General features: G+C 37.4%; 2 protein-coding genes across 4 annotated transcripts; one reads left to right on the top strand and one right to left on the bottom strand.

Moving 5' to 3' along the window:
• The first annotated feature begins 5869 nt into the window (after positions 1–5869).
• LOC130955578 (proline transporter 1-like) lies at positions 5870–8739 on the top strand. Its single transcript, XM_057882469.1, has 7 exons — positions 5870–6143; positions 6373–6597; positions 6692–6786; positions 6997–7186; positions 7379–7503; positions 7592–7807; positions 8235–8739. The coding sequence occupies exons 1-7, from the start codon at positions 6047–6049 to the stop codon at positions 8610–8612; spliced, it is 1326 nt and encodes a 441-aa protein (XP_057738452.1). The 5' UTR covers positions 5870–6046; the 3' UTR covers positions 8613–8739.
• Positions 8740–9350: 611 nt separating this feature from the next.
• On the bottom strand, positions 9351–10657 carry LOC130955579 (uncharacterized). 3 transcript variants are annotated; one of them, XM_057882470.1, is made up of 2 exons: positions 10429–10657; positions 9351–9907 (listed from the first exon to the last, which is right to left on the bottom strand). In XM_057882470.1, exon 2 carries the CDS (start codon positions 9896–9898, stop codon positions 9665–9667), a length of 234 nt encoding a protein of 77 aa, XP_057738453.1. In that variant the 5' UTR covers positions 9899–9907; positions 10429–10657; the 3' UTR covers positions 9351–9664. The 3 variants fall into 3 exon arrangements, with proteins under 3 accessions (XP_057738453.1, XP_057738455.1, XP_057738454.1); XM_057882472.1 differs by having other exon boundaries at positions 10436–10626; XM_057882471.1 differs by having other exon boundaries at positions 9351–9902; positions 10429–10623.
• Positions 10658–12524: the final 1867 nt, after the last annotated feature.

Below are 12524 nucleotides of genomic sequence, written 5' to 3'. Positions count from 1 at the left end.
TTTGCTTCTTCAATTTTTTAACCATGCTTCATGAAAATTCTGATCCATGAAAGTTGATAGATAGCATAAGAAGTTTGTAGAATCTTGGTGATGAACAATGAACTTGTAACCACTTTGAATTCAAATTGAATTTTGCCTTTGACTTTTCTAAACTTTTGTTACTTGCATACCTCTTGATTTAATTTTCTAACATTGCCTCCCTTAAATCAAGCTTGTAGAATTAATCATTCCAAACATCTTCTTCAACTTGTAAAATAACTCAGTCTTCAATGACTTTGTAAATATATCTGCAACTTGTTCTTCAGTTGGACAGTACTCGATCACAACTTCTTTTTCATTCACTAACTCTCTGATTTTGTGAACTCGAATATCAATATGCTTCGATCTTCCATGAAATACTGAATTTTTGCAAAGTGCAATAGCTGACTTGTTATCACAAAATATTGTTGTTGGAGTATTTTGTTTCTCGTTCAATTCCTCAAGAACTCTTCTTAGCCAAACTGCTTGCGTTGTACAACTTGCTGCTGCTATATATTCTGCTTCTGCTGTAGAGAGAGCAATTACTGGTTGTTTCTTTGAAGACCATGAAATTGCATCAGAACCAAGATGAAATACAAATCCTGAAGTACTTTTTCTTGTTTCTATATCTCCAGCCCAATCACTTAGACTTCCAATCAAGCTTTTGTAATATGTAGGATTCACTGTTCTTCCTTTATCTTCTCTCAGCAACTTGAACTTCTCTTCGACTGGAGTAGAAACTGGCTTTGAATGCTCCATCTGAAATTTCTTCAAAATATCATTTGCATATTTCTTCTATTAAATGAAAATTCCATCATCTCTTTGAACCACTTCAATGCCAAGAAAGTAAGACATCAAGCCCATATCCATCATTTCAAAGTGCTTTATCATAGCCTCCCTGAATTTTGTAATTATCTTCAAATTGTTCCCAGTAAAGATCAAATCATCAACATAAAGACATACGATCAAGATATCTCCAGGTTCAACGAACTTGATATAAAGAGTATGCTCAAACGGACATCTTCTAAAACCATTTCTCAATGAAATAAGAATCAATCTTCTTGTACCATGCTCTTGGTGCTTGCTTTAACTCGTACAAAGCTTTCTTCAATTTATAAACTTTATCTTCTTTTCCAAGAACTTCATATCCTGCAAGTTGCTCAACATACACTTCTTCTTCTAGCTTTTTTTTGGATCCCTTTGCAACTAATCTTACTTTGAAACGATCAACTTCACCATTAGGTTTGTACTTAGTCTTGTAAACCCACTTTACTCCAATCGGCTTCTTATCTATTGGTAAATCTGTCAGCTCCCATGTGTCATTCTTCTCAATGGCATGAATCTCCTCATCCATTTCTTTCTTCCAATTGTTGTCTTTAGAGGCTTCTTCAAAGTTCAACGGCTCACAATCTGAAAATAGAGCAAAATTTATGATTTCTTCATCGGACAGGTCGTTGTCATTGTCAACTTCATAATCTGCTAATCTAGCAAGTAGTATCCGCTCTCTTTGAGGTCTTCTAGATGATTCTAGTTGTTCGGTTGTGTCAGGTTGCCTTTCTTTTACTTCATCACATGTATTTGGAATTATAGTATGTTGCTTTTCTGTCTTTGTGTTCCAATCCCACATGTCTTTCTCATCAAACGTCACGTCTCTGCTGATGATCACTTTCTTTGTTTCTGGATTGTATAGCTTGTATGCTTTTGAGTCTGTGCTATAGTCGATAAAGATACACTTTTCGCCTTTGTCATCTAACGTCTTCCTTAATTGATCTGGTACGTGGGCATAAGCAATACACCCAAAGATTCTGAAATGATGAATGGAAGGCTGCTTTCCACTCCAAGCTTCCTATGGAATTTTATCACGAACACTCTTTGTTGGACACCTGTTTAAAATATGAACTGCTGTTGCAACTGCTTCTGCCCAAAATTCTTTAGGCATTTGTTTTGACTTGAGCATGCATCTGACCATATCCATGATGGTTCTATTCTTTCTTTCAACAACTCCATTTTGTTGAGAAGTGTATCTAGTTGTTAGTTGGTGTTGAATTCCGTGTTGCTTAAAGTATTATGAACATGCAAGATATTCTGTGCCTCTGTCTGTTCTGAGAATTTTGATTTTATAGCCACTTTGTTTTTCGACAAACGCCTTGAATGTCTTAAAGACATCACATGCTTCTAATTTCTGCTTCAGAAAGTATACCCATGTATATCTACTAAAATCATCAATAAAAGTGATAAAGTACCTGCTACCACCATTACTTGGAACTTCTACAGAATAGAGATCTGAATGCACAATTTCAAGTAATCTTCTAGCTCTCCATGACTTTCCTGTAGGGAATGGATCTCTGTGCTTCTTTCCCAGTTAACAAATCTCACAAACACAATTGGGAATATGAATCCGTGGTAGGCCAGAAACAAGTCCTTTCCTTGACAGGTAGTTTAGACCAGAAAAATGAAAATGTCCAAACCGCATGTGCCACAGCCAGTTATCATTAAGTATCACAGAGCTCATGCAAGAGGATTTAACATGTTGAATTTTTAATGGAAACACTCTGTTTAAAGTCATCTTTGCTTTATCAATGAACCTTCTATTGTTGTCAAATACAGTGCAATATCCACGATAAGTTATCATCTTATATCCCTTCTCAGATAATTGCCCCATACTCAATAAATTGTAATCAAGTTCAGGAGCATATAAAACATCAGAAATATAACTCAGAGAACCATCCTTCAATCTAATTGGTATGTGCCATTTTCCTTCAATAGGGATCTTTATACTGTTATCGAACTTCAATAATAGTTTAACTGAATCATCTATTGAAGAAAATAACTCCTTTCTACCAGACATATGATTACTACAAGCATTATCCAAGTACCATATATTTTCATCTTCAGCACATGAATTACTTGTAAAAAATAAAGTCTGAGTACCCGGATTATCATCAGTATTTTGATGCTGATTTTCTGCAACGTGTGCTTGATTGTTATTCACCATTTTGAATCTGCAATCTGCTGCTTTGTGTCCATACTTTCCACAATGAAAGCAGTTGAAATTGGTTCTTTCTTGATGAAAATTTCCTCGACCTCTTCCTCGGTTGACAGGCCTGAAATTCGTTCCACCTCTTCCTTGATTAGGTGGTGTAAAATTATTGTAACTTCCTTGGTTGTAATTGCTACGACCTCTACCTCTGAAACTTCCTCTACCTCTACTTTGAAAATTAAAACCACGACCTCGTCCTTCTTGTGTACGGTTTGATTCTGCAATGTTGTTAAAATTCACTCGGCTTTTCAAGGCTTCCTCAGTTGATTTTTCTAATTTCTCCAGTATTCTACTGATGTGTCTTTCCATGCTTCCTTGCAACTCTGCAATCATCATGGTATCCATATTGTGTGACTCTAGTATCGTAGTCACTACATGGTCATACTTCATTGGCATGGTGCGAAAAATTTTCTCCACTACTTTGCTATCAGGCATATCTTCTCCATAGACTCTCATCTTTTTGACAAGGTCTGTAACACGAGTAAAATATTGCTCAAAGGTTTCTGAGCTAGACATCTCATACCTTTCATATTCTCTTCTGAAAGACTGTAGCTTTGCTTTCTGAGCTTTATCTACGCCTTTGTATGACAACTTCAACGTGTTCCATGCTTCCTTTGCACTTTTGGCATTTGCTATTTTGCCAAACACCATATAATCTACTCCTTGATGAATTTGAGATAGCGCCAATTGATCTCTCCTCTGTTGGGCAGCATCTGCTCCTTCTTGCAAACCTGGTTCAATGAAATTCCACAGGTTCTGGGCCTTCAAATGGGTAGGCATCAAAGTCTCCCAATAACTATAATCAAGTTTTCCATCTAACTTGGGACCGGACCACACAATATTAAAAGTGTTTGCCATACCGGCTCTATGAATCAACAACTATGTGAGAACTCTCCCACACCTTACAAACTCTCAAACACCAGACGCTGGATTAACCAGCTCTGATACCAAATGTAAGTAAAATACCCACACTTAATTGGTCCTAGGATCACTCACTCATATAAATGACACTATCATATTTTTCATCTCTCAAACTCACTAACACTCATGAAACAAAGGAGAAAATTTTTACATTTCAAAACATACACATTTCATTATGGAACACACAAAATACACAAGACATATGTGCCTTTATATAGGCAATGCTTCCTACTAAAATAATAATTTATGAATCACAAATCAATTTTGTAATGACCACCATTTTATGAGTTGGCTTCATGAATCTTCTTTCAACTTGCATTCATGTAGTTTCCATAATCTTCTAATTTCAATTCAATTTGATTTTGAATTTCTTCAATGTTGTAGAATATTGTAGTTGTGCTATTCTCTTGAATGTTCTTAGAAAATCTTCAAGCTTCCAATATTAGCTTCTAGCAATATCTAGCCAATTGATGATTATTGTATTCAACTCAAACTTTGCTTCTTCAATTTTTTAACCATGCTTCATAAAAATTCTAGTCCATGAAAGTTGATAGATAGCACAAGAAGTTTGTAGAATCTTAGTAATGAACCATGAACTTGTAACCACTTTGAATTCAAATTGAATTTTGCCTTTGACTTTTCTAAACTTTTGTTACTTGCATACCTCTTGATTTAATTTTTTAACATTAATACTTCAGAGAACAATTTAAGATATTATTCATTTTGAAGTACAAAAATTGGCATGATTTGAGATTGGTAGCTCAGAACTTTGAAGGTGTTGTTTCATTATCTATAACCTAAAAATATTTAGAAATAATTTTAACAATGTAGAGGGAACTCAAGGCACCAAGATAGAGAATTCAAATGAGAAAGGAACAAGGATGAACAATATTATCTTAGAAATTGACATCTTGCATGGGTAGAATCAGATAGAAAGCTCAAGCAATGCAATTTCATATTCCTCCTAATATTTTTCAAGCTTTAATTCCTTTTCCTTGTAACCTAATTCTTCCGATGTGTAATAAACTAGGAGAGAACTAAGAAGAGTTTCTCTTAAAAAAAACATCAAATATAAGAGTGACAATTTAGATCTATTTGATGCATTGAAATAGGGTAATGCTAGGGAGACAAAAAATACAGCTAGAACTTGTCTTATTTAACATTCATTAATTGTCGCAACAATTAATAAATAATAAATAAAGCAAGTTATGGCTGTTTTTGCCTAATTTTCTTTGGTTACCAAACATTTCTCATTGAAATAAAGATTTATAGGTGGGGCCCACACGAAACCCATTGCGAAATAATTCAACAAAGTAAAATTCCGTGCTGGGATTCTCTCTTAAATAATGTTGATATTAGCATACAAAAATATTTATCTAAAACCTTATAAGCGGATAAATATAAAATAAATAAATAAATAAATGACTAAAATATCGGCATCTAACATGAAATGTTCATGTGGTCAAACGAATAAATAAATCAGGTATACATCCAAAGAATAATGGAAGAAAAAAGGGAAGAAATTATGAGCATTGAAGAGTGAAGATCCACTTTCTTCTTTTCTTTAAGTTTTACTCTTTTTCTTTTTTCTATTGTAATTGTTATTTAGGAAAACACTCTTTCTTTTTATTTGTGTGATGTGTTGTTCAATTAAGAACTACTATTATTTATTTCTTATCAATAAAATAAAACCTACTTTTATTTATAAAATATAAATCACTTTTTTCTCTCTATTTCTTTATTCTATTCTTTAGCAATCTTTTCTGATTGCATTTGGGAATACCCTTTCTTTTTCTTCAAAATTCTATGCTTGGTAATGACATTGCTAAGGCTGTTTTGGTCATTTCATCAATACAAGCACTCAACTTTGAAAAAAAAAAAAAAAGAAGAGAGAAGATATGCAAAAAGAAGGGTGGTCACTGGTCAGAGAGGAAAAAGGAGGTGATTCTAAATTGGGGAAAAGTGATTGGCTGGTTGGAATTGAATGTTTTGTAATATAAAAAAGGTTACCGAGGAGGAGCTCGGCGTGATTGTGTTGCTATCTTCTTATGCAATTTAGCCGTTGCAATGCCTAACGTGGGAAGGAACGATAGTGAACATGAAAATCACAAGGATGGTAAAGGCAACGTTAAAGCACCGGAAACCGCGCACCAGATTAGTAGCGGTTAGTAATAACCGCTTTTGCTTATATTTGCTTGCTACCGTACCCTTTGCATTGCAGATTTTTTCTTGAATGATGCTTATATATCATAAATATTGCAGATTGAGACATAATTAAACATGCAATTTGTAACCCAATATAGCTGGCACTTCAGGTGCAATTGAAATTGGAACTTTGTGAACTTCGGTAAATACATGATTTTGTTTTTCCTCTGGAATTTGTTTGGTGGCAGATTCATGGTTTCAAGTGGCTTTTGTCCTAACCACCGGAATCAACAGCGCTTATGTGCTGGGATATTCCGGGACCATCATGGTTCCGCTTGGTTGGGTTGGTGGCGTGGTTGGTCTAATCCTGGCCACCATGATTTCGCTCTATGCAAATGCTCTTGTTGCTATGCTCCATGAGTATGGGGGGAGAAGGCACATCAGATATAGAGATCTTGCTGGATTCATATACGGTAACAAATACTCATCTTTTACAAATGTTTTCAATAACATGCAAATATTTCTTTTTCTCTCATGTAGTCATGTTTCATCCCTTTCTTACCGCAGGAAGATGGGCGTATACTCTTACATGGGCTCTACAATACGTCAATCTTTTCATGATCAATACTGGCTACATCATTTTGGCCGGTTCAGCCTTGAAAGTAACACAAATTCAATCTCTTCCTCAGTTTAGAATATGTTTCTTTAGATAGTGTGTATGTCTAGCCATTTTGTTACATGCATACAAAAAATATATAAAAACAATATGCATTGGTTAATTTGGTAATTGAATTTCTTTTTTTTTTTGGATATTTCCAGAGGGTTGTTTTCATGAATTCTTTTTTTATTTTTATATGTTCGATGTGGTGCAGGCTACTTATCTTCTATTTTGGGATGATCACACAATGAAACTTCCATATTTTATTGCCATAGCTGGCTTTGTGTGTGCAATGTTTGCTTTTGGAATCCCTTCTCTTTCAGCTCTTGGAGTTTGGCTGGGTTTTTCAACTCTCTTGAGTCTAGCTTATATTGTTATAGCATTTGTGCTGTCCCTTAAAGATGGTAATATTTCATTTCTGCTATTACGTTATGTGTCCCCCCCTTTTTTTTTGTCCACCAAGTTAACACATACCCCTCCACCCTTGCACTGCTTGTCTTATTGCCAGCTTGCTATTCATGTGAATACAAATCTTGCATCTCAAAAATTTTTTTTTTTAACTGTCCATTAAACAAGATGATTGTTATTAACATCAGGATTGAATGCACCACCTAGAGATTTCAGTATTCCGGGCAATGGCGCCGGTAAAATATTTTCGATCATCGGAGCGAGCGCTAATCTCGTGTTCGCATATAACACTGGCATGCTTCCCGAAATACAGGTCCCATACACTTACATGTTTTTTAAAACATATTTAATGTACAAATGGATACTGATGCACAACATAAATTGATTGATGTATATGACAGGCAACAATTAAGCAGCCAGTTGTGACGAACATGATGAAAGCCCTGTATTTTCAGTTCACAGTTGGTGTTCTTCCATTGTACCTGGTTACATTTACAGGTTACTGGGCTTATGGAAATTCCACATCAGCATATTTGCTGAACAATGTGAATGGTCCTGTCTGGGTTAAAGCTGTAGCTAACATTACAGCTTTTCTTCAATCAGTCATTGCATTGCATGTACTTACATCTAAACTTGAACTTCTGCTATTATCAATTGTTTTAATCCTGATAAATAATAGAGGCCAAAATCATATCTTACAATTTAAGGAAAACAAAGTTGTCTCTCACTGGTTAAAGAAAGATCAACGGGGCTTTCAAATCTTGAGAAACTAAGGTGTTTGGTTTGCATTTTCATTTTCAATAGTTTCTATTTCAAGATTTTATGAAGAGAAAAGAGAAAACAGTAAAAACAATAATATCATATTTTCTATTTTTGCCTCTGCTTACTTTTTTATTCACAAAATTCTAAAAATACGAAAAAACTGAAAATAAAAGCGCAAACCAAACATACCCTTTATTAGCTTGTGTTTTTGGTCAGGGATGAAATTTGGTTTACTCGAATTGTTTGAGTGTCCTAATGATCATCTATTTTCACTTCTGCTAGATATTTGCTAGTCCTATGTATGAGTATGCGGACACCAAATATGGGATCACCGGAAGTGCCCTACAAATTAAGAACTTAACATTCAGGATTTTACTAAGAGGTGGCTACCTCACCTTCAATACATTTGTATCTGCTTTGCTACCATTTCTTGGAGATTTCATGAGCCTCACAGGTGCAATAAGCACATTCCCACTCACATTTATTCTTGCAAACCATATGTACCTAACGGCAAAGAAGGACAAACAATCATCCATGCAACAGCTTTGGCACTGGCTCAACATTGTTTTCTTTAGCATCATGTCTCTTGTAGCAACAGTTTCGGCCGTACGGCTTATCTCCGTAGACTCCAAAACATACCATCTTTTTGCTGATTTATGATTTAGTCTTTTTTTTTCTGTAGTCTTTCATCCAGTGTACCAGTTTTGCTTAGTACAAGTTCTAAGCTTGCTAAACAAAATAAAATGAAATGAAAATATCTGGAGAGTTGAGAGTTGAGATTTAATAATGAACTGAGCATATCAGGAGAGATGACAGTTACTTTAGCAGCATCAGTAAGATCAAATTCCAACAATTAAGTAGGCAAGATGTTTACAAAAAAAAAAATGAAAATTTAAAGAAAAAGGTGATAATCGATATGTAACTTCTTAAAAAAATTGAATATACAATGACATACATTTCTTCCTATACATGTATGGTAAAGAACATAATTGTGTGGATGAAAATAATACAGAGACATACATTGATAGGCCTTTCTAAAGTAGAATTTGGTAAACTAGGTTGCCTATAATGCTTCGCTGAAATCTCTAATTAAAGATCTAGAACCTGCAACCATTTAAGAAACAGATCTAGTTTAAAAGGCCATGCTATTTCCACTATTACCACACTATATATATCTACTCATCTGGGAAAGGAAGTTGAGAGACGAAGTCTACATTGTTCTAACCACTCGGGCTCATCATAGCCATTGACTTACATGCTTAATCCAAAATTATACATCTATACAAATTCAGATAAGATGCATCTAAATCAAGGCACATTCAATGAGTTATTATACAGTTAATTATGATGACCAATCACTAAACTGAAGGAGAGCATAAAAGAAATAATCCCTGAAACTGCAAATTAAACTTTGTTTAAAGTGTACACGAATGTATTACATAACATATAGAACAATTGTAACACCAATCAAAGTCTTGCCCTGTTAGTTGGGGGCTTTACAAAAAAATAATTTTCAGAAAGCAGGTTTGATCTTAAGAGTGAGCATAAGATGATATGTGTAACTCAACCACTATCTTGAGTCTTAGAAACACAAGCATCTAATCGGATGACACACACGTACAGAGCATAGCATTTAAACTCAACAAATTAAACCCCATATATATATATCAACATAATGTTTGGATCAGGCATAATCGCACCTATCATCATCATCATCCAGACAGAAACTTTACAATAATGAAGATGGTGTTGAGAAGTATGAGAGGAACTCTTATATACTGACTTGCATGAATTAGACCTATAATCTGGCCTTTCAAGGACTTTGTCCTCCCAACTGAGAAATCTGAGAAGCCCCACCCTCTCGGTGCAAGAAACCGGTCCTCGTTTATTATTGCCAGTGCATTTGCAAGGAGCAAGAACCCCTCTAGTAGTGTCCACAAACCCATCTCCCTGCACTGAAAAAAAGAGATAGAACTCATCCAATCCATTAAACATAACACACTGTAGTGAATTTAACAAATTCTTAAATTACCTCATAAACTTTTTCCCAAATTGAAATTACAAGTTTACAAGTTCAGTTTCAGGGTTCAAATGTTGTAGAGTTTTAGTCTCAAAATTCGGTAAGCTTGCATTGCAGACACGGACAACTAATAGCAAATAGTGCCATTTATAAAAAAAAAAAAAATTGCATTTTTGTAGAACCAGAATCTCACTAGCAAAGTTACAAACACTTGGAGAACATCAAAAATCCAAATAACAGATTATGAAATTATCTTCTAATTAAATATCATCAAACATAGGAATGCACCAACAAAAAGTCTCATAAACTTTATAAAAAAAAAGAATATCCTGAATTAGACTTTGGGCATAGAATCTACGAATTTCAGTGCAAACAATTGAAGATACAGCTAAAATAAAGTAGGGAGATACATAAGAGAGAAATAAGTGAATATGAAATTGGAGCGCAGGAGTTAACCTGGTACCGGAACGGCGGGTAGCTTCGGCGAGGAGTGAACAGTGGAGGAAAAGGGGTTACACACGGACACAGACACGGTCACTGAGAGATCATGTTCATTCGTTTCATATCCATGGAAAACTTGGAAAGAAAAGAAAGAGAATAACTCGAAACAAACGCACCGTTTGCTGTCCCGTTACGGATCCGGCCCACGGATCCTGCATCCAAAACCGTCCCCGAATTTAGTTATCCGAGTCCGACCCGCTTCGCCCTTTTAGAAAGTTCGAAATTGGTCCACTAGAGCTCCTAATTAACAATCAAATTCAAATACCCCTTATCTTAACCAAATAAGATAAGATAAAGATAATTACCAGCGCCTATATAAAGGGGAGCCCCAGGCCCTTCAGGTATGTCATTCACTCTATACACCCTATACCTCTCAGACACATTCTGACTTGAGCGTCGGAGTGTCTTTGTAGGTACTGTCCCCCCATTGCTCCAGTTGAATAATCTGGCATCCGCCTCGACCCGAAGGTCCCCGATCAAGTACATTGGCGCCATCTGTGGAACCTACAACGTCGCGACGAAATGGCGGACATCTCCAAGGAGCAATCTCCAAGCTACCACAACAACCCCGAACGAAGAACCCGACTCCCGAACACCGAGAAACTACTCCCCATACCCATGGAAAGATAGCAAGCGCTGTTCGCCAGGCCACCCCTCCGCAAAACAAAGAAAACGGCGCCGTGATCATTGAAACACGGGCTCCCGAAAACCTAGGAGGTAAGGCGGCCCAGATAATTCAAGACCTCTGCCTCCGAGTACAGGAACTTGAAGGTCGGGTTACCGTCAAGGAAGGACACCACATAGAGGATGGAAGCCATGCCACCTCAAGATCAAAATTCCGCCGTAAGGCCGCCCGTCACAGGTTGCCCAAACAGCGTCACGGCAAAAGGCACGAGCGCAGCGTATCCCGCGACCCGGAACTCCGACGCGACACAAGTGACGATCGGCGCCATCGAGAGGCCAAACGCACGAGGAGCGAGCATGTGATAATTGGAGCGACTCCCTTCATGGAAAGAATCCTAAAAGCAAAACTCCCTAAGGGTTTCGACAAACCCACGGATATGAAATATGACGGAACCAAGGATCCCCAGGAACACCTAACGGCCTTCGAGGCTAGGATGAACCTGGAAGGAGCCGCCGACGCGGTCCGATGCAGGGCCTTCCCGGTAACCCTAGCTGGGCCCGCGATTAAATGGTTTAACGCCCACCCCAACGGATCCATAACTGGCTTCCACGATATCTCGTGGAAATTTATAGCCCAATTCACCACCAGAATCACAAAAGCCAAACACCTCATCAGCTTGTTGGGAGTCACCCAGAGACAGGATGAATCCACAAAGAAGTACCTCGACCAGTTCAACGACGAGTGCCTGACGGTCGACGGACTCACGGACTCAGTCGCAAGCCTTTGCCTAACTAACGGGCTTATCTATGAAGACTTCTGGAAACACCTCACCACCAGACTGGTGTGGAACATGCACGAAATTCAGGGCGTCACACAGGAGTACATAAAATGACGAAGAGGTGAGCCAGGTCGTAACCGCCAATAAACGGCAGCACGGCACCTCGACATAACCCACCACCAAGAGAAAACCAAAAGGAGCATCCCAAACCATCAAACATGAACCGACCTCCCAGAATTGGAAAATTTTCTAACTACACCCCTCTGACTGCCCCGATCATTGAGATATACCACCAAATAGCAGACCGACGTATCCTCCCAAAGGCCCGACAACTCAATGAGAGAATAGGCAGCAACAAAACCCTATACTATGATTATCACTGAGCCTACGGACATAGGACACAAGATTGTTTTGACTTAAAAGACGCCTTCGAACAGGCAATACGAGACAGCAAGCTCCCCCAAGTTCGCCAAGATCATCCGAGAACCAAAACGCGCAGAAAGAGAAAGGTCTCTAGAGAGGGAAGGGTGCAACCCGAGGACGCAGAGACAAGCCCCCAGGGAAAGCCCAGAGATAGACCCGACCATAATCGTGAACGTCATCACAGGCAAGGACACACCGAAAAAATCAAAATCGGCACTCAAAAAG

The sequence above is a fragment of the Arachis stenosperma genome, chromosome 10 (assembly GCF_014773155.1).
Source record: "Arachis stenosperma cultivar V10309 chromosome 10, arast.V10309.gnm1.PFL2, whole genome shotgun sequence".
NCBI classification, from domain to species: domain Eukaryota; kingdom Viridiplantae; phylum Streptophyta; class Magnoliopsida; order Fabales; family Fabaceae; genus Arachis; species Arachis stenosperma.
Note: the sequence above shows the minus strand (reverse complement) of the source record. Positions and strands in the feature narration are given on the sequence as shown.

Bases quoted from the DNA above. Each gene is read 5' to 3' on its own strand.
- LOC130955578 (XM_057882469.1), top strand. From the start codon at position 6,047: ATGCCTAACGTGGGAAGGAACGATAGTGAACATGAAAATCACAAGGAT. The intron at 6,144-6,372 runs GTTAGTAATAAC...GTTTGGTGGCAG, and splicing joins CGCGCACCAGATTAGTAGCG to ATTCATGGTTTCAAGTGGCT. The intron at 7,187-7,378 runs GTAATATTTCAT...TATTAACATCAG, and splicing joins TGTGCTGTCCCTTAAAGATG to GATTGAATGCACCACCTAGA.
- LOC130955579 (XM_057882470.1), bottom strand. From the start codon at position 9,898: ATGGGTTTGTGGACACTACTAGAGGGGTTCTTGCTCCTTGCAAATGCA.